A 25,928-nucleotide genomic window follows, 5' to 3' on the forward strand; every position below is an offset into this window, starting at 1 on the left:
ATGAACATTTGTGAGCGATCATGCAACTTTCGGCGAGAATTGGACTATTATACAAAAGAGGAGACACATTTCCATCATAGTCGTATATTGCACAGTATCAAGTAATTCAAAACTCGTCGATTTTGTTAAATATATCACCATAAAATACAAAAAAATGATAGAAAACTGTCCATGTCTCAAAACCAAACGCTTATCGATTGATCACTTTTTGAGCTATATCCGGTGTCCATTCGCACACAGTGAATAAGGCAAGAGCCCAAGAGACAATTGGCAAACGCAAATGCTCTTCTGTTATTTCACTTTAACAAGGGGCATAATTCAACAATTATTTAATCCAGAGTAATGGGCATTGCTAAATATTGGGCTTTTGTCTCTGACAACACGTGATCCAAGTTTCATTAGAATACCTTCAATGTTTTTTTTTAAAATATGGCCAAGCACGAAGCAGTCACACCTACAACCAATGGCTATGACAAAACTAGGACTTTTTAACTTTGAAAAAACAGACAAGCTAAAAATGACAACACTAGTTGTCAAAGAATATTTTTAGCATTTCTATTCAACTTATTTTCACACATAACAGCGTAAAAATACAAACAAGTAGTGAAACTTGCACAATATCTATCTTTCATCAAGATTGCAAGATATTTCCGAGCATTGTCATAGTCATCATAAATACGCACATTATGACAGATAAATCGACTAGAAAGCATACAAAACTTAATAAATCCTATTACTTATAGTTGACCGGCAACATATTGACATCAAACTCTCGATGGACAAAGTTGTACACCTCAATGGCCCGATTTGTGGACATTTTACCTCGCTGTTCAATAGTGGAGGCTGTACTAGCGAGAAAGTCTGACACTGACTTATATCCATGGCATAAATTTAAGGCATGGATGTAACTAATCTTTGGAAGGGACAAGAAAAACTTAACTTTATTTGTCTGGTCCTGATTAAGATCAAGAGGTACTGATATTCTCATATTTTTCCGCATCTCAAGTCTACACAAATCCGCCAACATCTGTCCCGTTTCGCCACAATTTTCAGTAAAAAGCACTCTGACATCAGATCTATAAAGCTGAGACAAGGTTCTGTCCACATATTTTGTCCAATGAATTTGCTTGGCAGATTTTTCTTCACCCGGTTTAACCCTGTCTTTCTCAATAATCAAGCAAGGCCGATCAAATAACACACTCAGATGTTGCATTCTTTCTACGAGTTTAGCCCGGTTCGCCCCGTTGCTGAATTCCGACCACGATTTTCTTTCAATTGCCATTCTGTTGCTGACAATATAATCACATCCTTGCAACTGGGCTGCAGTCACACATGCATCATGTTTAAATCTCAAATCTGATATAATGTCTTGGGAACTGCTTATCTCTCGTGAGTCTACTAAGATCACAGGTTTATTATTCAGCCTTTGATTACTAGAAATATTCATTATCACTTCAACATCATTATTATCATTAACAGCTTTTGGTTTTGCAAATTCTGAATCACTTCTACTTGCATTGTTTTCTTCAAAACTTTGTGTACTTTGTTTATCTTTTAGCTTGGTAAGTTTACTGTCCTCCGACTGTTTCAGCTTTTTTCTAAATTCTTCTTGCTTTTCTCTTTGTTTTCTCAGTCTTTCGAGCCTAGCAGATTCAGCAGCACTCACATCTGAGTTCACATTACCATCCATTTTAAACATCTTCAATCCACCCACACCGTCATCATCATTCTCACTATCGCTGCTCAGCAGAATCCGAGCTCTCTTTACCCCTTTTCCCAGCATCTGACCTGGCCCCTTCTTTACACTGTGCTCAGATTTATCCAGAAATTCATTTTCCTCCTCACTGGAAGAATCATTAAGCCTCTGTATCCGGCTTTTCTTTCCTTCTATTTTCTTTTCTACTCTTCCTTCTAGCCTCCTATTCCTCTTCCAATGCTTATTCACCTGTTCCACTGCCTCTGTTTCTTTTACCCCTTCAACCTCCTCGACCGAATCCAACCTCATCTTTCGATCTGTTTTTCCAGCGACTTTAGCTCTGATCTTATCCAGAGCGTTCATTCGGCCGACTTGTATCTCTCTCTGCCTGCTGGTCATAAACGAAGTTACTCCCCCTGCCCTTCTCTTCCTACGACCAGTATGTAACACAGAGTTGTCTCCATGCAGTAAGGTTACCTCCCTTGGCTCCTCTCCACTACTCTCTTCCTCCTCCTCTCTGAAATGAGAAACCTCATGGTTATTTTCATGCATAGGCAAACCTCATACAACAGTAACTTCCTTTGCTGAAAAGTAATCACTGTGGTGTCGTAGTATGGTAGATCATAATCATGTAACATTCTTAAATTGTCAAAATTATCTTTCATTTGAAATAACTTCTGATCTATAAACTTAAAAAGTAGGGATGGCTACGAGTAGTGAAAACGGTACTCAAGTACTCAGACAATCTTCCGATCGAGTACTCAGGTACCCCATTACTCGGAAAACTTGAATTGGTTTTTGGAGTAGACAAGTTCATGTTTGTATATATTGGCCATTTTCATCTTTCAATGTTGTAATTAACTCTAACAGAAAAATGAAAAAAAAAGGTTGTTTCTTTTAAATTGTCCTTTTTTACATTAATTTATACATTAATAAGTGACACTACAATATAGGGATTAAGTAAATACTATATATGTCAAAATATTATCACGTTATAGAAGTAGATTATGAGCTACACTCCATTATAATCAAAAAATCAAAATTACATTGAACAAATTTAAAAACATACATTAAACTTCAAAATACAAAGTACACATTTCCAAATAATAATAAAAAGCACATACGAACAAGAGCTGTCACAGTATGTGACGAATGCCCCCGAATGTGACATTGACCTACGAACAAGGTCAGTACATGAAAAGTTTATCTTGCCTTTACGTGTCAAATACATATGGCAAGTTATTTTAAATTGCCTCTGAACATAAAAAAATACCACCCATACTTGACAACCTACACTGTTATGTCCTTATATTCAGAATTCCCTTGTGAATAAACACTTAGTGTATCTTTCACCTTAGAGGTAGGGACATGGGTCTTGCACACGACACGTTGTCTTCGTATGTGGAACACATGTAGCAAGTGATTTTAAAATCTGTCCATACAAGGGAAAGTAACAGCCCTGACACGACAACCTATACTCTATGTCCTTATATGCAGCACTCCATTGTGAATAAACACTAAGTGTGACCTTGACCTTTGAGGTAGGGACACGGGTCTTGCACGCGACACGTCGTCTTGGTATGTGGAACAACACATGTGGCAAGTTATTTTAAAATCTGTCCATACAAGGGAAAGTTACAGCCCGGACACGACAACCTGTACTCTATGTCCTTATATGCAGCACTCCATTGTGAATAAACACTATGTGTGACCTTGACCTTTGAGGTAGGGACACGGGTCTTGCACGCGACACGTCGTCTTGTTTTGTGGTACACATGTGGCAAGTTATTTTAAAATCTGTCCATACAAGAGAAAGTTACAGCCCAGACACGACAACCTATACTCTATGTCCTTATATGCAGCACTCCATTGTGAATAAACACTAAGTGTGACCTTGACCTTTGAGGTAGGGACACGAGTCTTGCACGCCACACGTCGTCTTGGTATGTGGAACACATGTGGCAAGTTGTTTTAAAATCTGTCCATACAAGGGAAAGTTACAGAGCCGGACGGACGGACGGACGGACGGACGGACGGTGCGATTTTAATATGCCCACCTTCGGGGGCATAAAAACTAGCACTACATTATATCGAACAATTTAATAAAATGAATTTAATGAAACTTTAATGAGATATCTTTTAAATGGGTGTTGAATAGCATATTTTGGAAGAATTATATATCGTAAAATCACTTTATTTTCGTACTTGGTGGCAGAGATCTTCTATGCTCATCAAGGTTAATCAATGCATCGGTAATTGGCTACAAAGAGCACTTCTAGTATTTTTAATGTATTATTGATTATCATTATAATAAAATTTATAAAAGTATATAAAATAGAGGTAGGAGAACATTCAAGAATGTTCTATTAGTAAAAAAATTCTCCCTGTGTTCTTACTAATTAAGATTGTTGTCCCAGTCCCTCTATAAAATAGATGCTTACAGTTACTGACAGGTGGCTTGTTCAAAAACCACATTAAAGCTGGAAATTCCATTTTGACAAATCATGAAATTTGACTTTGTAGCAGGATGCTTTTGTACAAAGGTCCTAAAAGTCATACTGAGAATTATTCTTACTGAGTTTCTTGAAGATAAAAAACACTGTTGATATTATGAAAGGAATAAGGAACTTAAACACAATTTTTTTTTTAATATTTGACCTTTTGACCCGAGATGACCAATAATCACACTGGTCCATAATATTCTGCTGAGAAATATACTGACTGAGTTTTCTTCTTGACAACAACTCTGACCATTTTATATGAAGATCAAACCAAAACTGTTGAACTAAAGATACTGAAAAAACAAAACTCGAAATTTTTAACAACACCAAAATGCCTGCCCACTCACCTACCACATTTTTGCTAATCTGTTACCCAAAATTTTCAATGAAAAGTCCGGCAAAACAGGTTTATGTAGTATGCCTTTTCTCTTGTTTATACCGGTAACTGTTTTGTGTTAAATCATCAGTCAGTTTTAAAATAATTTCCTACATACCAATCCACTTAGAAATGAATCAGTCACCACAAACCATTTTTTTAAATTCAGGACTTCCTTATACATGTATAACAAACCTGAGCATCCACTCATCGTCACATTCCTCGTCAACGCAGAAGGAATCCTCCATGTAGTGAGACTCTTCCTGGGGCGGAGCCTGGGAAAACACGTCTACGTTACGGTGGTTGTACTGCAGCTTGAACTTTCCTTCACCACCTGCGAAATATATGGTTATTTATTTACCGGTAATATATAACACTAAGGACGAGGCTCTGGGAAAAACCATCCACGTTATGGTGATCATACTGTAGATTGAACTTTCCACCACCACCTGGGAAATGTATGGGTATTTGTTTAAAATATAAATCTAATTGGGCTTGGGCGAGGGCTGGGGAAGATTGGGCTTAGACAAGGGCCGGGGAAGATTGGGCTTAGGCGAGGGCCGGGGAAGATTGGGCTTAGGCGAGGGCCGGGGAAGTTTGGGCTTAGGCGAGGGCCGGGGAAGATTGGGCTTAGGCGAGGGCCGGGGAAGATTGGGCTTAGGCGAGGGCCGGGGAAGATTGGGCTTAGGCGAGGGCCGGGGAAGACACCTTTATGTTGCAGTGGTAACTGCAGATTGAACTTTACACTACCACTTGGGAAATATGTGGATCTTTGTATGGAATACTTTAGTTTTATACCTATAAACAAGTATACAAACACGCTGCTCATATGCAGGGTTTTAGCTAGAGTTATAAAATGGTGCTGCACCCTGTCCTTTCTTGGTAGCATCCTTCTGCTTTCATGAAAATCAGTCATAGAATTAAATTCTTAAGATAATCAAATATTTCTTTTTTGATCAAAACTTAAAATATGATAAAAAAAATTCATACAAACTTGAGATATTTGGCAATTGAAACTTGATATTACAAAATGACTAACGTTATATTTTACAACCCAACAGAGCCCTTTTTTCCTTTAGCTGCCTGTCCCTACTCTCTAACACCCTAATATGAGTGATCAAACTGTGACAAAAACAGTTACACCTCTTCATATTCAAGGCAAATTATGCATAAAAATGGCATTCGGCCTCTATTATAAAGTTAGAGCAAGTTCTGCATGTACACAATATCCTTCTAAGGCTATATTGTGCAAGTAAGTGGCTCATATTTGCCTTCATACAGGGGCGTACTACATTAACATTCAATGAAACAAATGTTATGACTTTCTGAAAGGTTTATGGAATGTTTTCAGTGGATAGATCAACATAAATAAACATTAATGTATAAGAGTAATTTAATATTGAATAGCAAAACAAACCTTATTTAGCATCACATACCTACAGGGCTTCTCACACTCTTAAGATAGAGGGCGTGTATGTCTGTGTTGTTAGCTTGAGACACCTGAGACATCTGGGAATCGTGTATAAAGCTATTGTCATATGTATCAAGGTCACTGCCCTCCGCCTCATCACTAGACACGCCATCCATCTCCCCATCTTCTTCGCTAAGCTCTGCCTCCTCTTCAAGAAACGGGTTGGCCGCCCGACGCTTTTTGTGTTTGATAGTTGGAAGAGGCCTTCTGTTCACTTTTGTTGTCTGTTGTTGAACTCTGCTAGTTTGATTTCCTTTTAGTATTTCTTTTCCTCTCGGCTGTATAAAACTCTCTTCAAAATCATCATCATCTTCAAGCATTTCAAAAGCTGATGTGGAATTACTTTTGACTGATTTTCCATGTGATTCATTTCTAGTGATCTCAAAATCATCATCCAAATCTACCATGTGTGTATCAATGGTTTTTCTTTTCTTTGCAGGGATGTATTTATTCTGTGTCATCATGAATGAGTCATTAAAGTCATCAGCATCATCATCATCACCACTGAGGATCAGAGCTTTTCTGCTCTTTGGTCGAACAATGTCTGATGTATCATGTACGCTAAATGCTTGACTAGCAGGAGATTCCAAAATATGAACATTTTTCTTTTTCCTTACAACGATCAAACTATCATCATTATCAGATGCTTCTTTACTAACACTAGTGTCGTTCCGTGTTACACTTCCACTTTTGTTACTCGAGTGACTAGACACATTGACACTCATATCATTACTGTCATGCCTAGAAGCCTCAGTTTCATCATGAAAGCCATCAGTGACTTGTGGTACTTTATTAAGATGATCAGCTGTGAAAGGAGGAGTAACAACGAAATTATCTCCACCAGTTTTACCAATGGGTGTACCCTCATCTGGTCTGAATGGTGCGACACACTGTACCTTCCTTCGTGCTGACAACATTGGTGTACTGGTATTGTGTTTTAAAGAATGACTGTTTTTTGGGGTGGAACTTTTTGTCTTTGGTGGATCATTGGTAACAAAGACAGATGTATCAAACGAGTCATCAAAGAAGTCTGAAGAAAGGTCATCAACTTTGAAAACAGACTTTCTCACATCCTTACTTTTAACATGCTTTACTGGTACTCCCCTTACATCTGGTGATATGTCATCCATTTGGAAAACAGACTTTCGCACATCTTTACTTCTAGCATGATTCACTGGAACCCCTCTAACATCTGGTGATATATCATCCATTTGGAAAACAGATTTTCTCAAATCTTTCTTCAGTTTCTTATCATTCAAAGATTGTTTCTTGCCTTCATTATTGAACTTCTGGGAAAAGCTTATGGGGGCAATTGTTGCAACTGGTGGTTGAGATTTGTTAGCAGGATGGTCTTCAACTGTACTAACATCCCCATTCACATTGTCTTTATTTTCTTTGTTATCATGTGTTACAGGTTCTGCTCCTGAATCAATCCAGTCATCCAAATCTGTGTCTAACAAATCAAAGGATAAATTAAATTTTTGTTCAACTGGTTCAGATACCTCAATCTTGCCTTTGTTTTCTATGTCTTTTTTGGCTTTAATTTCTTTTGCAGGTATATAACTTTCATTTTCATGTCCAACATCCACAGACAATCTATTTTCTGGAATACTCTGAAGGTCAGTCTTCTTTTTGTTTTCAGATTTATTTTTCTTCGAGTTACCAATTAGTTTGCAATTTAAACTATCACTGTCAGAGAGCAGAGACTGCGATTCTTCTTCACATTCCTCAATTTTGTCCTGAACATCAATACTGGCCAGTTTTAAAGACTTTCTACTCTTTGGAAAACCTTTTACGGAACCAGGTTTTTGATTCTCAGATCCTGTTCCAAGTTTGGCTCCTGACTTCTGTATCTGTTCAATGACTGATTCACCTTTAGCTGGCCTACTCTGACTGAGCCTGCTACTCAGATTAAATGCCTGGCTCAGACGAATTGATTTCTGGGACTGCGAAACTTTCATATCAGGAGAAGGGGGTATAATATCTTCATCAAGGTCAAAGCCAAGGTCAAATTCTGGCATTTCAACACCATCTGATGATGAAGAGGAAGATTTTCTAACCAGTGATTTCGGCTTCTGAACAGGATTGTCCAGCGCACTATCCAGTTTGTTAAATTCTTTGTTCTTTTCAGCACATTGCACACTATTTTCGATCTCCTCTTGCAACTCTGAAGAGTCACTGTTTCCTTCTAGTAATGTATTGGACAATGACTTTGCACTAGCACAATTATCTGACCCCGATTTGCTACGACTTTTCTCACTTAAACAAGGTCCAGCCTTAACAATATTTTCTTGAAAATTAAATCCTTGTTCATGATCTCCCATCATATCCTCTGACATTCCAGAATACGTGTGACTGTTCAATGGCTCTCCTGGATGTGAATGCCCATCTACTAATGACTCTGATCCTGATGATGTGCTTCCAGCAACAAAGTGTAAGGCCTGGGTAAATGTTATCTGAGTGCTTGTTGTGTTAGCTTTTGAAACAGCAGGTGTTTTGATACCATCAAAGATATCATCATCAATATCATCATGAGGCCAAGAATCAAATTCAAATGATTTAGGCACAGTTTCTGTGAATGGTTTAGCTAATGGTAGTTCATCATTTTTATCCGTTTCTGACTCAAAGGTTGACTGAAGGTCATCTTTCTCACAAAAATCAAACAATGACTGAATTTTCTTATTTTCTGACAATTCATTAATGTCTTGAACTGTGTTTGTAGCACTAGCCATTCCTTGATTATTCTTACTAACACTATCAGTTGCATCTGAATTTTTGGATTTTTTCACAGAGGAAGAAAATACTGGACTGTTTTCCTCATCAAATATCTGCATCAATTCGTCTTCCTTTTCTTCCATCTCATCCATATCCAAGTCAAGAGCAAAACTTCCAGTATTCATCCACATATCTTCATCATCATTGACTTTAAGATTGTCATTATCAAGCTCATTAGATAGGGCATCTTTACGTTGGCTTTTCTTTTGATCTTTATTGATGTCTTCAGTGTTTTGTTCATTTGACCTTGAACTTTGGCTATTTATGCATTTAGTATGACTTTCGGACACTATAGCTTGTAAATCTTCATTATCGGTAACTGATAAGTTTGAGGAATCCCTACTGTTGGTCGACTCTGGAGAACTTCCATTTGGTGATTTTGTAAGATTGGTGGCTTGTGGAGATTTAAATAGTCTCCTTTTCTTCATTAAAGCACTAGCTTTCTCTGTTTTATTTGTTGCCAAATCTTCCTTAGTATTACTGTCACCTATACTTATTTTACTTTTTTTACTTTTACTACCTAATATTTCCACAGTGTTTTCATTGTTGTTGACATTTTCCAATGGTGAACTGTCTTCCATAACACCCAATGAAGTGTTTACAGACAAATCTTGATTGGGCACTGATAATTTTCTTGCATTTCTTTCAGCCGGTGGTGTTTCCTCGTGGATGCCAGAATCTCTGTGATATTTCTTACTGTACCAAACAGGGTACACAATGTATTTGCCATCAGCGTTTTCCCTGTGCCACTCCTCTACAAGGGCTAGTAGGTCCACCTTTATTTTCCCAGTTTCTTCATTCAGAGCCTTACACAATTTAATCGCTTCCTCTACTGGAGGAGGAGTTCTAATTCTTATCGAGCCCTCTATTAAATCTTCTAATGAGTTTTCTAATGCACAGTCTGTTTCTACTTCCATTATGCTATCATCATGTTCCTCTACAAGAGATATTTCCATTTTCTTTGGACTAATTGAGTGTTCATTGATTTCCTGTAGTTCATCAGCAAATGTAACATATTCCTCTGCTATATTATCAAAATCATTTGAATCACTATCTGCTATCAGTTCAACAATAGATCTATGACCACTACTATGTCTACTCTTCTTTCTTTTCCTTAACTTAGTTTCATTCATCTTTCTCTCCAGTGACTTTGCTTTGCTCTTAATTACTTTTCTTCCTGTATCATGACCTTTCTCCTTTGGCAATGGTTTTGGCTTGGATGTTATTTCACCATCAACTTCATCATTATCAGACAGCTCAACTGCTGTTTCTTCTCTTTCACCATCATTCCCTCCAATGCTGTTTTCAACACCACTGTCATTATCATCATCTAAAGCAGGTAGCTCATCTGAAGAGTCATCATTTACACTGAGAGTACCAGGTCGAGGTTTTCCAACATTTCTTCCCCCAGTGGTTTTGTTCACGTTAAACTCTGGTAACTCCATATCTGAATCTTCCTCATCTGTTTTAGCCATTTTAGGTAAGACGGCACTAAGTCTGCTCTTGAACTTTCCCTGCCCACGCTTCTTCTTTGACTTCACAGCTTTCTTCTGAAATTAAAGGTAAATCCATATATAGTCAGTGTTCACAATAAGACAAAATGGCTTGTTCAAATGAGTAGTGGCTTGTCGGTTACTTTACTATTTGATACAGTTGAACAGAAACTTATTGAAAACCCTGAATAGGAACTTACGCAAGTTGCCATTTAATAAAAATACTTCTGAAGTGAGTTCACAAATAATAATAAAGCAAGTCTTTAGCAAGTTTTATAAAAAAAAATTGATAATCAGGAAAGATTATTTTGATCAGAATATATTCAGATATTAATTTTGTTAGTAAAAGGCCTGATGCTAAATAAGCAGTGCAAAAATGACAAAGTAATACTACACTAGTGTTTTAACAACACACAGCCTAACAGGTTGTATTTCACAGAACAAGGAAAGTCATGTGTTGAATTGTTTAATAAAGTTGTTTGAAATCAGACATAATCTTAACCTGCATACATGCAGTTTTAGATATTAGGCAGTGTAACAACACAATATTAAAAGTTTAATTTACAGGACTCATTAAATAAGCACAGTTTTTATGGCAAGAAATGTACATAAAACACTATCATGGTCCCTAAAACATTAGTTCATCATTAACAATGGTGTAAGGCTTAATTTTGCTATCATTGAGAAATATATGTAATTGACTGGAAGCAGGTACTTACTAAAAAAAAAAGAGTTCTAAGTATTGCGAAAGTTTTCTTTGGCACCTAAAATTCATTGAAGTAAAAAAAAATATGAAGGGTAATCTTATTTTTTGATGAAATCTACCCCTGCACTGGGGCATTTAAAAACAGGTGTACAAAGTTGACAATTAGTGATAGATGAATGTTGTTTAAGAAAAGTCTGCATATGAAGTATGACAAACTGTTCCCCCCCAAACCCCTTTTCTAACCCCTGTGCTTGGTATGCAGTATTTCAATATGGATCCTGGGGCAACTGTCTCCCTCTCCTTTACAATGTCGTCTTCGTTGAGATAGGCAGCCATTTCCAGGCCATAGGGGTCATCATCAGGGTCCAGGGACTCTGGTGGTATAGAAGGAAGGGAAATAAGCATGTCTCTGTTGCGCAGGATAACTAAACTTGAAATAAAATGGTAAATATAGGCTGGCAAGTGGACATATGTAATATCCTTTAACAAGCATGTGTCTTGGTAAATTGTGAATATACATGTCAACAGACTGAAATCAAAACAAGAGTGCTGCAGAGTGAATGCTAATTATGTTATGGGACTTGCTTAACAAGTGCTTCTTGCCTCTGGAAACATGTGCATGTTTTATTTGATTACCTTAAAATGTTTTGGATTTATGGCCTAGGTTTTTGCACTACAACGACAACATCGGCACTGAGGAAACCAAGGCTTTCACAATACCCTAACTTTTTTCTTTATAAAACATACATACTTACAACTGTAACATACTTTATTACATTTTCAATCTGCCAATGATTACATGAAACACAATATTAATGATCAAGGTTGATAATAGTCTGACACAAATAAGTCAGCAATACTTCTGTAATGCTGTTTTCCTTAGATTCTCCTAATTTGCTACTTCAAACTTATCCGGATGGTGTTTGTAAGCACCCCAGCCACTTGTACATCACTGAAGTAACTTACGTTGAAGCTGAACAAACTCCATGAGCTGCACGAGATGTTGTGCCTGCATGCTGTGCCCCGTCCTTCCTGTCTCCTGCAGAGTTGTCTGCCAGGGGCTCCAGTCAGACAGCGACAGCAGACGGCCTCCTGATTGGGGCTGATAAGAAAACAGAACATTTTCCATCCATTCACTTTTAACCCATTTATCTCTTTAAAAGGCGCACAAAATAGGTTGATGCAAAAAAACATCTTTTTCATTTTAATGCATTTTCATGTCTCATTTTACTTAAATGATGAAAGAAACATATGATTTAGGTACAGATAAGAAAATACTAATCTTTGTAATGTTTTTTTTTCCAATCATTATCATTAGCTAGTTGACGACAAATACCCCAGTTAAAAAAATGCAAAAAAAAATCGCTTATATTTTTAAATCTGTAACTTGTCATATGCATTTTTTTGCTTTGGTCATTAAAGCAAAAAAAGTTAAACATGATAAAATAAAAAATATAAAGAACATTATTTTTTAGCATCAACCTAAATTGTGTGTTTTTTTCATGCTTTTTACATCATTTTCTTTATGGAAAATTTCTCTATTAAGCATTATAGCATAATCCTTTAATACCACCCCAAAGCTGCAGCACTTCACCTCTGTAAGCTGTTGGCTCCCAGGCAGGCACATCAAGCTGGGAGTCGGCAGTACAGGAAGTTGTGAATCTGGTACCAGCCAGGGCTCCAACTCTCGGAACTCAGCAAGGCTGATACCCCCGTCACCCTCCTGGACAACAGCCTTGCTACCTGAAGATATTGATTAACAATATCACCCCACTGTCTTTAGTAATATAAATACATGAGTAACTAAAGAAAGTTAGTGCAGTAATTGTGAAGGCCTGCAATTTTTTACCAGACCAAAACCTGGTACTTTATGTATGTTCTTTCTGCTACTTTTATTATTTGCCTGTGTGAAATCATAAATTTTAAACAATCAAAAGTTTATCACACTAGTCGATGTACATGTAGGACTAGGTAAACATAGCTAGAGTCTTACAAACTTTAAAATAATACCAGACAGAATGAGTAGACATAACAAGAGCCTCACATTGCAAATGCCTACATATGAACTTTTTCAGTTTCCAAAGAAACACTGGTCATAACTTAACATTTATAAAAAAGAGTTATGAGCCTTACCTAAAAGTGTGTAGCAGCTAGTAAAACATTAAACAAGTTTCCTTTTTTGAATGTTTATTTAGAAATGGCCAAGGTTTAAGTTGTTGCACTACAATGCTCACACCAAAGGCTACAAAAAATATGCTACCTCGACTTTTTTCTTAAAAAACAACAGACTAGTTAAAAATTTCATAAGAATTTAAAACCTTCAGAGACAAAAAATTGCATGATAAAATCACAATATCTGAGTAGTATAACATCAGCTTATCATAATACCTTCTCCTAACATTGAAGTAATCTTGCTCTGATTATGATCTGTCTTATCAGGTGCAATCTTCTTGACTGGTTTGAAAGCATCACGCACAGTGATGTGCATCTTATGACACTGAGGCACGTGGGAGTCGGGCACCATGCGGGGTGAGTGTTGGTAGAAATGGAGGGATCGTGCCCCATTCAGGATCGCCTTGTGAATGCTCCTCTTGGAGTACTGACTCTGATTGTAGATCTGTAAGATATAGGAACAAAGCAAATTACACCAATTCAGAAGTGACTACTCTGGGCATTTTCTTTTTATTCAGACTTGGCAGTGATTAAAAGCATGGTAATATGTTATTTGTAGGTTTGAAAGCTGAATGGTTTGTGGTTTAAAGAACCTGCTGAATAAGGTGGATCTACTTATTTTATTTACATTTTCACCACATTGTTAGTACTCCTATTCCGGATTTCATCTTTATCAAATACATAGTGGTTAGGTTCAACCAATTTTATTTTTCTTGTAAGAAACAGAACTTATTTTCTAATTTTGTTTGATGTTTAGTACAAAAGTGGAACTTTCATCGTATACATGGTGTTGGGGTTTTTGAAACACTAAAAATCTGTGTAATTTGATGTGCAAATTGGTCAATTCACTATATTATAAATAGGACCATTTACTAAGTATATATTCCATCAATTTACACGTCACTCAGTGTTTAACTATAATCAAGGCCTATCATATGGTGACAAAAATCAACCGCATACCTGCTCTTCTTTGCCCTGAGTGACGAGCATGAAGATCCTGCCCTCACGTTTCCTTCCTGTGCGACCCATCCTCTGTACGAGACGTATCGGGGACTTGTGTGCGTCGAAGCAGATAATGAGGTCAACGTCCCCAATATCGAGTCCCTCCTCACCGACACAAGTGGACACAAGAGTGTTGTACCCTCCCTCGCGGAACTTCTTCATAACCTGATGGAAACAGACAGTATGTAGAGAAATAGTTATTGTGTAGAATGTACAAGAGTGTCATCAAATGATCTTTAAAAATTTGACATGCCTAAAATTTGTTATACAAAATGGAATGAAAATTAAACACTAAATTGTGCATAAAACTACCATAAACAATTCTCTACCAGCATTGTCAAACAACAGAGCCATATTCATGACATTGTATGCATAAACTAGAATAGACTAGCTAGATACCCTAAACAATGTTACTTAATGCTCAAGTCGTTGGATGAAGTTGGACGCACTTGCTGGGCAACTTATATTAAGAATATGCTTTTTATGTATGGCTTCGGTTATATCTGGATATCTCAAGATGTTGGCGATATATCTATATTTATCAGTGTTTTTAAATGGAGAATTATTGATTGTTTCAACCAAAACTGGCACAATGCTATTAACAGTTCCAGTCGGTGTTTTCACTATAAAGAATACAAAACTTTGCTTAATGTGGAACAATATTTATCTTTAGACATACCTTACAAACACAAAACAGCTTTTAGCAAATTTAGATGTTCAAATCATAAATTGTTAATTGAAACTGGTAGGCATAATAATATCCCAAGAGAAGAACGCGTTTGTCGGTTTTGTCTAGATAATATTAACATTTTTGTTTTAGACTGTGAATACCATGCATTCTTTATATGTTGTAAATATAATGACATATGATCGCAATATTTATTTAATTGGTATTCTAATGGTACTGAATTAGAAGATTTTTATAGGTTATTAAACACAAATCAATCTGAAGATTTACGAAAACTAGCTTATTATGTATACCATCTCCTTCTAAACATTCATGGTTAACGGGAAATAATCATGATTTTTTTTTACACTTTGCTTGTATCGATTAATTACCCTGACACAACTCATGCCTTTCTTGTATGTTATGTATTTTGGGGCCGTGGCCTTTAATTACTCAATAAACTGTTGACTTGACTTGACTTGACTTGACTAGAATTATGCAGATGTGTCACCTGTCAGGAGAGACAATTAATTGTCTAGTAAAAGCTACCATGACGTTAATCATTCACCTACTGACCCTTTAATCAAAACAGTACATCAAATGACAAATGTGCATGATTGGAAATGAAAGGGTGACATGGACACCACTTCTGACAATGACGTTACTGAGAGCGCTGCCAGACAAATTAATCCCCTTGTGTCAGATATGCTTCGCAGGCAAACAAAAGCTTTTAAAATCCCCAACCTGGAGCTGTTCTTTCTGAGTGAATCCCTTGGTGTTTTTTCCGGTGCTGGCCTGGCCGATAAAAGACATAACCATCACCATGGGTCGATGTCGATGAAGCATTGCTGTAATCTCTTGGACACTGTCTCTGTATTGCGAGAATATCATCACTCTGGATGGAGCTAAGGATGATAGACAATAGCTTTGTTACACGTGAAAAACAAGGAAATATAAAGACAATGGTTTAGCCTTTAGCTTGTTGTCGATGAAGCATTGCCATTATCTCTTGTACACTGTCATGGTACCATGAGAATCTCATCACTTGGCCCAATGGGTCGTGCTAAGGGATAAGATAATAGCTTTGTTTAGAATGAAAAACTAGATATAAGAAAGACATAAGGTGGTTTAGCCTTTTGCTCGATGTCGATGTAGCATGGATATTATCAGCCGCACAGTTGCAGTACTGCGAGAACATCATCACTTGGGCTGAGGATGTGGGAAAGATAAAAGCACTGTTTATATGGGAAATACCGTCCCAATATAATAAGGCAGAAAGCCCAAGGTCACATCATACAGTGTAGATCATCCTGGCAGTGTACATGAAGAGAATACACACTTGAGTCCGGGATATTGGGAAAGATTCTGTGGTTATTAAAAACCGGCAAAAAATTGCAGCAGTATAGGTTTATAAATGATCTTGCTGACAATACTAATTTTCAATGGAGATTACTGATAACTATTAAAAGGTATGCACCTTAAATTATGAAATAGGACAAGCTTACTAAGACCCAAAAGAAGTTTAAATCTTAATTCATATAATAAAATTCTAATAATTTCTAGCATACTTTTTTTTACAGTTGTGATTTAATTTCTCCACCTCCCCTGCCTCCCACCCCCCAAAAAAACCCCCCTCAATGTAACAAACCATCAGTATGCTTGCTGAAGTGGTCCAGCACAATTTCCTGCAGTTTCTCCATCTTGGGATGACCAACAGTCTGTGGCCTTTTCTCCACTTGGCTTAATGTAAGGCTGTAAGCAACCAAAGAACAAACCATGATGATTCAGTTTTTAAGGTGTACTAGCATAAACTACATTTGAAACTGACATCATAAGGTTTCATTATATTATTTCTATTGTTCATAAAGCGGGTCGTTGAAATATATTTGGCAGGCTTATTTAAATCTGAATTTTATATAGCAAAGGCGTGTTTTTCGAGCCCAGTACTAATGTAAGAATTTGGGCTTGTGGGCCATTTTTTTTCATTTTAATGACCAAAAAATAACTTGTACTAATTAGCAAAAAATAGGCCACTGCAAAACTGCATATTTTTGCTATTTATCCAATTTGAAAATAGATTTAAAGAGGGTAAGTCATACCCTTCAGGAGTCTTGTATTTAGAAGCCAGCATCTCCATAAGGGAAACAAAGTCCCCGTTTCGCATCAACTCGGTACGTGTCCGTCCGTACGACTTCTCGCCAGTGAGTATCCCCTCCAGGAAATTGTACAGGGACCGAGACCCGTGGAGCTGCAGTAGCTCATACCCGTGATAAAGACTCATGGCAAGAGCAAAGTCACCCTCTACTACACCATACTGGGTGCGCTGGAAATATAAAAGTAACATACATTTACAAGGATGTAATTCATATGGCAGTAGGGCTGAAAACATTTCAGCAAGGGTATATTGAGCCATTTTAGGCCACAAATGGAGTGAACCACATTATCACGCTATTATCTATGAGGTGGGGAGGGGGGGGGGGGGGGGTGATGTAGGATCCCCTGAGCCATTTGATCTGCTGAAAAATCATATCCCTGAGTTATTGACTGATTTTTATGGACCATAGAAAGTGATAATTACTGAGACAAAGTTGAGGTGAATACCGCTTGTTGTGGTCCATAGAAGGGATATCAACTGATATCCTCAGTCAGTAAGTGTTTTATTATATTCTTTCAATAACAACCATCCAAAAACTTTATTTATTATATTTTCTATTCCTGACCTCCAAAAAACCTATATTTAAAAAATGATGTCACTGACATTAAATCTACTTCCGGGCCTTATTTTATCATAGCGTACACCAGGAATGATATCATGTCCTGTTACCTGCACAGATTTTTCACAAAATATTCATTTTCTGCAGATGAATTACTAGTATGCCTTTTTAATTTTTTTTGTGTTACAGCTTTGACCAGTCAAAAGGGAAATACAGTAAAACTGCGATCGCTCTAGGACGCCGGGTCTGAGCTGAAACCTCGAGGGAAACAATGTTTTGAACGACCCATTTTTAAATTTCCAGTCTGTTATGAAATATCTTTCAGTGTATTTTAAGTTTGAAGTCATTAAACCGACTGTTTACAACGACACCGATTATGTGTTGCGTTGTGGAAATCGGTCATATGTTCAAAGGCTATCATGTACTATTAAAATTAAAAAAAAAAAATCATAAATGAATAAATACGGTATTTATGTTTATTTTTACAAAAAGCACATTTTCTAAACAAGCAACATTTAAATCTGACAGTATATATGATGGCATTAGTCAAATTTAACTTTCGCAAAATCAAGGATTGATGATTTGTGCATTTTGTCTGTCTCGCGAAAATGTTCAAACTCAATAATCTTCTCAAATGCCCTTATCAAGTAATAGCGGTCATACATAAACAGTGTTAAACGGGTTTTCACACCTTATGAAATTTCTTTTTAACTGTTCTTGCTTTTTTGACATGTGAAAGTTTTAACACCTAAATGTTTGTTGATTTTGGAACACTCAGTCGGGAAAAAAAATTGTGAAATTATGACCTCGAGGGAGCCATAAGGTTTTGTGCATGATTTGTGTATTTGGGACCAGCTATTGTGCTTGACTCCTCGACTAACTTCGGTTTCGATGCAGCTTCAGTATATTTTATATGACAATAGAAGAAAAAATGTTCGGGACCAATCTCTGACCTTGAGGGACTGCCGGTTCTCGAACGACAACCTGTTCGAACGACAGCAGTTTTACTGTATACAATATCAATATTTCCTAAAAACCATTTAGCTCAAATACTACATGCCTTTCTTTCAGTAAGCAGTGACGCACGACATGATAGCCAAGCTATGGTTACCAGGGATGTGATTGACCTGGCAGATATAAGGCTAAAATCGTTTTGGCAATATGTTTGCGGTGTAATATAGGCCCCATATCAGATCCCCGGAAATCAACAGACAAATCATATCTCTGGTTATTTCAATTATTACTGGGAATAAATTGTATTATTTTGTCTGCACTTGAAACTACCTGAACTGTGGAAATCATGAATCTCTATGTAAAATGAGTAATAAAACACATTTGTACACTTAATTCAAACCTTCGAACAAAATACAAAGGCAGTCATACAGGTAGTCTTTCTGGTGGATCCTGTCTGAACTGTTCCCGTGCTTTAAGAATAAGGAACTTTGAAAAACTGGTGGTTTCCCGCTGGTACAAGACGCCCTGTCGCTTCAGTCGGCCCACTACCACGTCCATTATCTGTAGGGCAAAAACGTGTAACAGTTATCGAAATTATCTGTGGATGAATAAGCTTTAATACTAATATTTGGCTTTGAAAATTTTAACAAGCACGCTAATTTGATGTTTAAATTTGATCATGTTTGGCAAGCATTTATCCAGTATTGGTTGGGGAACAACTTTTAATTTCAACCATATTCATGTAAATACTTGTGCCTTAGTTGCTAGACAATATGATCAATTAGTATCAGCACTTTTTTTCTGGACAATTTGGGGGCAAATTTCTGGCTAGATAGACTGATGGCTGCAGGCGGTGTTAAGTTATCACTCGGACAAGCTTTTCACAGTCATGTGACCTTGACTTTGACCTGATGACCTCAAATTTATTTGGGGTCATCTACTGGTCACACCCAACCTAAAAGTCAAGTTTGAAGACCATAGATCCAGGCATTGTCAAGTTGTATCTCGGAAAAGCTTTGGTCTGCTGACCTACTGACTGACCGAGGGGGTAACAATTGGACACTTCAAAAGAACAAATGTACCCTACCTGTATGTACTTCCCCTTGACCTGTGTGAGTTCATCACCAAGTGGTAGAACCACTTTCTCAACCCTCCTCTCGTGGGAGTATCGCTGAATGTCCAGGCTCTCTTCTGTACGAATCTCAATGTGGGAGATCAATAAGTTCGTCAACACTTGCTGTACAGCCTGAATCAGTAAAGAATACAGTCTATCATGGGGTAGCAATAGCAGTAAATGAAAATTTCTCAATTATATTTTATTGCTGCTATTGAATTCATTTAAATGGCATGAACTGGTTTTAAAAGCTTCAATATACACATGTAACCAGGGATTCCTAGACACAGAAATCTGGGACCCTGATTCATCTTTTGTCTAAGGACGCTTGTTTCCAGCCTATTGTGCATACTGGGACCACCAAAATAAGTCCCATATAGTTAGCAGGGACCCCCAATGGCAATTCATCATCAATGAAGGTCCCAGGAACCCCAGTTGAGGTAAAACATAATATTTGCATTACCCAAAAAAGCTTTTGTATTGCTACATCTTAATAATTTTGCAAATTTTAGGGTTTGACACATTTCGTTATGCTAACTATTCATATTTAACTCTGGCAAGTACGGTACCTTGATATCACTGCCAGGGGTGGCACTGAGGGCAAGAACTCGGAACATCTGACTGTACTTGACCAACTCTCGCACCACCTGTGTGAAAAAAGCATAAAAACAGCATAAAAAAATGTATGCATGTATGTGAAAATTTGTTTGCTAACTTAATTGTTCTTTATTTAATACCAATATTTTAGAAAAACCCTTCATAACAGAAAAAAATAAAAATGTAAAACAGATGTTATCACAAACTTGCATGACATTCTTCGGTGACAAAAAAGTGCATTTAAATTTCGATTTTCAATACAGACCTGGCAGTAGGCGTGGTTTCCCAGAGCTTTGTGAGCCTCATCTATAACGAGACAGCGGACAAGATTGGCAGGGCAAGACCCCCTACTTAGGTCGTTAGTGAGCACCTGGGGAGTCAGGAAGTAGACACGCTTCTCCTGCCACGCCCTCTCACGTTTACTCGGACCCATACTACCTGTAGGTTAATATGAAATTTATGATCAGATTTAATTTTTTACCAGAAATATGTACCAGTATATGTATATGCCATTTATGTTATTTAAGTGGTTTTTTTAATGGTTAAGATAACAGTCATACTTTTATAAATTGAAAATGAGTTAATGAAAATTCAAATGATAGATGAAAATGTAAAATTCATTTAAAATGTCTTTATATAAAATCGGCCTCTACAAAAGGAGGTGAAAAAACCCCTGGAAATTTGTTTTACATCAAAACTTGATCTCAATTACTTTATTAAACCAACAACAAGCCACAGTCATCAAAATTAATCTTTTTGATGGACAAGCCCGAATTCATATACCGGTACTACTGCTTGGCATTACATTTTGAAAAAGCCTTGCTGCATAAAACCCAGAATTTGAGCAAGCACGGAAAGTATTTTACCAGTGCAAGGCTTGCAGGCTTGTGCTAATTTCGACCAGTAAAGCCACATTACATACCAGTCATTTCAGCAGTGTGGTCCTGTGGAATGCCCATGATGTTGTAACAGGCCTCTATCTGCTGGGCCACCAGGGGCTTTGTAGGGGCCATGAAGATCACCTTACCCTGTGGATACCAGCGATAGAAATTGTACATCACCACCGCTGCAATGAAAGTCTTTCCGAGGCCAGTAGGGAGGGTAACCATGGTGTTTTTGTATAGAGCTTGCTGCGAGATGTTGAACTGGTAGTCTCGCACTGGGTAGTTGGTTGGGTAGATCCACAACTTGCCCGCTGTCCTGTCATACCCTGGCAGGTCTGCAGCCTGGGTGGCGGATATCTGACTACACCCAAAACCATCAACACCCAACGAGATATTTCCATCATGTTCACCCTGTTGCCCAGCTTCATTGTGGCCACTGTCTTCCTTTTGATTGTTAATACTGATAGAACTGGATGTGCCACCAATCTTCCTCCCATTCCAAGTACTTGGTCCAGGCTCAGCGATGTGCGTTATAGCGAGTGATTCCTCAGCTTCACATAAAAGCTCATCGTCATCATCATCAAAGCTCCCACATAGATCAATCACGTCCTCAGTGCTGGCTGCAGCAGGAGTGGCCTCTCTAGCATTGCTGTTACAGAGAAAAATGGGTTTATAAATAAAAATCAACTTAGTTATAAAATAAAATTTAATAATAATAATATATAATTCTGATATAATGTAATCACAATTAACTGTTTTATTGACATTTCATTTTGCTTGAAAGGTAATACTTTGAATGGTAACTTTAAATTTTTGTTCACTACAATATATAAATAAATACATGTTCTATAATTTGTGTATATATGTACAATACTTTGATAGAATGCCGGTTTACAATGCTGTAGCTGGTTTCTGTTTTTTACAGATAAACTACTAAAGTACTAAAATATCAGTTGCAGTGTAGTAGCAAATAATTAGCCTTCATTTACTGTTTATGATGTTTAAACGATATATACCTCTTATTCAGTATATCAGGCTTATTTTGAGAATCTGTTTTTCGAGGACCCCAGCTCTGGAAAAGTGTTTTCTGTTTTGATGGTTTCATGGTCACAACTTCGCTTTTTTTCTGAGTTTTGTATCTGGTTGAAATGCCATCCTAATCTGTGAAAAAAATAGTTATGACCTTAAAATACTTAAGAACAATAGCACCACAAGCTGACTGAAGAAGAGAACATGCTTTCATGAAATGGGTTGCAACTGTCACTAGAAACCCAGTTGTGACTGTTGCAGCTATTATGTTGTTAAGCAGGGGATTTTTTTTAACATTTTGATGAAAATGGGATCATTCAGCCCAATTCTGAGAAGTATTTCACTTTGGCTAAAATTCAAAGTCTCTTAAAAAATAACAAAAATGCATTAAAATAGACAGAAGAGATAAGAGAATGAAATCAAGTTTGTTTCTTTAAGAATACATTAATTCCTCCACGAAAATGGTTTTGGGGTTCCATTAGTTTTTAGAAGAGAAATTGAGAATTTAATTTCAAATAAAATTTAGGAAAAAAGTATGTTTTAGCATTTGGAATTGGGCCAAATTTCTACCCCAAATTGGTGATAAAACAACACTGAGTTGGAATTTAGTACAGTGTAGCATACATTCCATAATTTTGAGAAGCTTCCTAGGGGATTTTGGTCTGAATTCCAGAGGATTTTGATATAAGACCTGGGGATTTTTACGCAGCAAAATTAAGCACAATATTGACATTTATTACATAAGAATAAATACAGAAATCTGAATGAGAAGTTACTTAAATTTATTTATTGCTCTAATATACAAATAATATAAGAATAATAATTAATTATAACATTTCATAGACTCATCATCATATAAATTCATAGCATAAATATATAATACATCAGCATTATATAAAGAAAAACAAGACTTTTGTGATTTTTGGGCTTAGTCAACATGGTCTTTGATGGTACAAAAAAGCTACAGATAATATGTTTATCTTATTCTACACTCATAATATTATGGATGCTTTCCACTGTCAACCTTGATCTAAGTCTTTGGAAAATATATATATATCTTAATTCCAGGGGATATTGATCCTCAGCTTGGGGACTGGGGGATGGGTATCTATGTAAACTAACGGAACCGTGCTCGTGTGGATTTAACGTACAGCCGGGAAAACTTGTTGATGTTTTCACTATTTTTACTAATCTAATCCATATTACTTTTTAATTGTATGCATGAATATAATAAGGAACAGCTTTTGTAAATACTTGTTCCAATATTTGTACCATTTTAAACTATATGGATTTTATTTCCATATCATGAGCTCATTGTTATGTTTTGATATGATATGTACCTTTGTTATTCATGTCGGAAAATAGCTCATTGAGCTAATATTTTTTGTTATCATATAACCAACTTTAGATCAAGATTCTTGTATCTCTTGTATCTTGTCGGAATTCCGGGGATATGGCATGTATGGTGTAGGGCAACTTTTGGCAAAATTGACTGCTTGTCTTATTGATAGTGGAGGGCATCATTGAAGCTGGGTGATATCTTAGCCACAATAATGCTTATATAGGGAACTTTTTGAACATTTGGATATTCATTTTGTTCCCTAAACACCACAAGTGAACTGATTCACACCAATGTAAAATATATTCTTCAGCTGTAACTCCACAATATTTAACACCGCATTGTTAAATAAAAACACAAAATTATTTTTAGCCAACACCTTTCTCTTATTACACTTAAGTGTTTTATAAAACAAAAATTTAGATCGATCTGTCAACAAAGCATCGCCATTTTGAACTATTTAGCAGGTGCTTGTTATCTTTCCGCTCGATATACTTAGCGCTGGGATCTGTCATTCTTGGCTACGAAAACAACAAGGGATATGGACGTGTAGAGTCGCCAACACAAAAATTGTCAAAGCTCTGAAGCGGCTATTTATATGGACTAGGTGATATATGTGCAATTTAAACATATGAAAAATGCAATAATTAAAAACTAATCAAGATGATGCTATCATACAAAAAGCTAACAGAAAAGATGCATGTTTCCATCTTCCCAAACTATCCTTTTATTAAACGACCCTATCCTTTTTATGGCAAGGTTATATTTTCTGACACTGTAAATTGCTTTCCTCCTTAAGTTATAGTTATAGAATAATTTTCAGTATTTTCTTGAACAGGAAAGATACCTAAATGTACCGAGACTTAATGGCGGTTATTTTGGTTTAAAGACACAAATTAACTAGATATTACAAACTGTCTATGTTTTGCTAATGAAATCGGAAACAAACAATTATCTATGTTTGCTGAATCGTACAAAATATGCACGCGAAAATGTATGACAAAAGTAACATACTCTTACTTAGATACTTAAATTGCAAATTTAACATGCAAAACATTGAAAGAAAGCAATAATTTGAGGAATTGTTTAATATGAAAAATTATGTACAACATTTCATGCAAAAAATCCTACATATTCATGATTTATTATTTTGTTTACCTTCGAAAGATCCGCTTTCCGACTGGTTTACATCGTCTGCAACGGCCACATACAACTAAATTAATGGTTAGCACCGATATTTTCAATCCCGTGCCTGTCAGTGCCGGGCTATGTGCACGTGGTACCGTGCTATATTATAACATGATAAATCCCGGTATCACATGACCCGGTATTTTTCGCCATTTGAATTGGATAACGACCGCTGTTTTTGTAACTGGTTTGTTCTGGAGCAGGACTTTTCAACCCCAAGTAATACAAACAACCAGTTTTATATTTTACATTACTTCTATACTTGAACTTACTCGAAAGATAAACAAACAACGAAAAAAAGATATCAGTATTAAATAAAGGTACTGGTACATGTGTATATTTATATATGGTAGATACTTAATACTGTTTGCGAAAACAACTGGCTGTCCCTTTAATTGTTTGCTTTAGCAGGCGACAAATTTCCACGTCTTTACCCTTTTCCCGAATTCGATAGCGACACATTGGTTATGGTACCAATTTTTGCACCGTTTCAAAAATGACCATATTGTCAATATATTCTGGCATGTGGTATAAACACCATGTCTTAATTTTCAACAATTTGGGTACACCCGAGATAGATATCGCTCTCGATTTATTTTCGACTTTTGGAAAGGCACACACTCTTAATTATTTTTCCAAACAGTTAACTAAACGCTCTCGCATTTCCTGGCTGTTTGGTTGCTGCTGTGGTTTAAGGCATCCTATACTGCAATGATGAGAGATGATTATTACTAAAAATCCTATACATTTGAGATAGTTGTAATAAGCGGTTTAATTTTAGATGTTTCACATTTGCTCCCAAACTGTCTAATACATGCTTTCATGTTGGAAACTTGTAATCTAATGACAATCAAACTGGATTTGCACTGAATGAGATGACGCGCATATTGAATCTTTTTGTCGGTATTCCAAGTTTGTGTTTCGTAAAAATTAAAGTGTATTGTTGTGGTTTATTATAGTTCTTAAAAAATGTTCGTTGTTATGTGCATATCACATGCCAAAATAGCTAGTATAATAATAAATATTATAAATGGACACTTTTTCGCAAAAGGAGACAGCATTTAGAAGACAGTAAATTGCACCAAGATAAATCACTGATCCTGAAGGTCGATAAAGATGCTTGACTATATAGGTTCTTGAATTGTACTCCTTAAAAAAAAACCATCAAGACACCTTTTTCGGCCAATGAGGGCGGACGATATATTGTATGTGATTTTGACATAAAAAGTAAATTTGGACGATTTTAGTAA

The 25,928-nt window shown here is 36.6% G+C and overlaps 1 protein-coding gene across 1 annotated transcript; it reads right to left on the reverse strand.

Moving 5' to 3' along the window:
* LOC128210018 (Fanconi anemia group M protein-like) lies at window positions 1–24,663 on the reverse strand. Its single transcript, XM_052914316.1, has 18 exons — window positions 24,649–24,663; window positions 22,139–22,283; window positions 21,161–21,771; window positions 20,504–20,676; window positions 20,211–20,288; window positions 19,615–19,773; window positions 18,957–19,088; window positions 16,959–17,182; window positions 16,508–16,611; window positions 15,604–15,764; window positions 14,151–14,357; window positions 13,407–13,635; window positions 12,613–12,761; window positions 11,985–12,120; window positions 11,262–11,392; window positions 6,010–10,369; window positions 4,769–4,907; window positions 1–2,213 (listed from the first exon to the last, which is right to left on the reverse strand). Exons 2-18 carry the CDS (start codon window positions 22,225–22,227, stop codon window positions 734–736), a joined length of 8,562 nt encoding a protein of 2,853 aa, XP_052770276.1. The 5' UTR covers window positions 22,228–22,283; window positions 24,649–24,663; the 3' UTR covers window positions 1–733.
* Window positions 24,664–25,928: the final 1,265 nt, after the last annotated feature.

Source organism: Mya arenaria, chromosome 11, assembly GCF_026914265.1.
Source record: "Mya arenaria isolate MELC-2E11 chromosome 11, ASM2691426v1".
NCBI lineage: Eukaryota > Metazoa > Mollusca > Bivalvia > Myida > Myidae > Mya > Mya arenaria.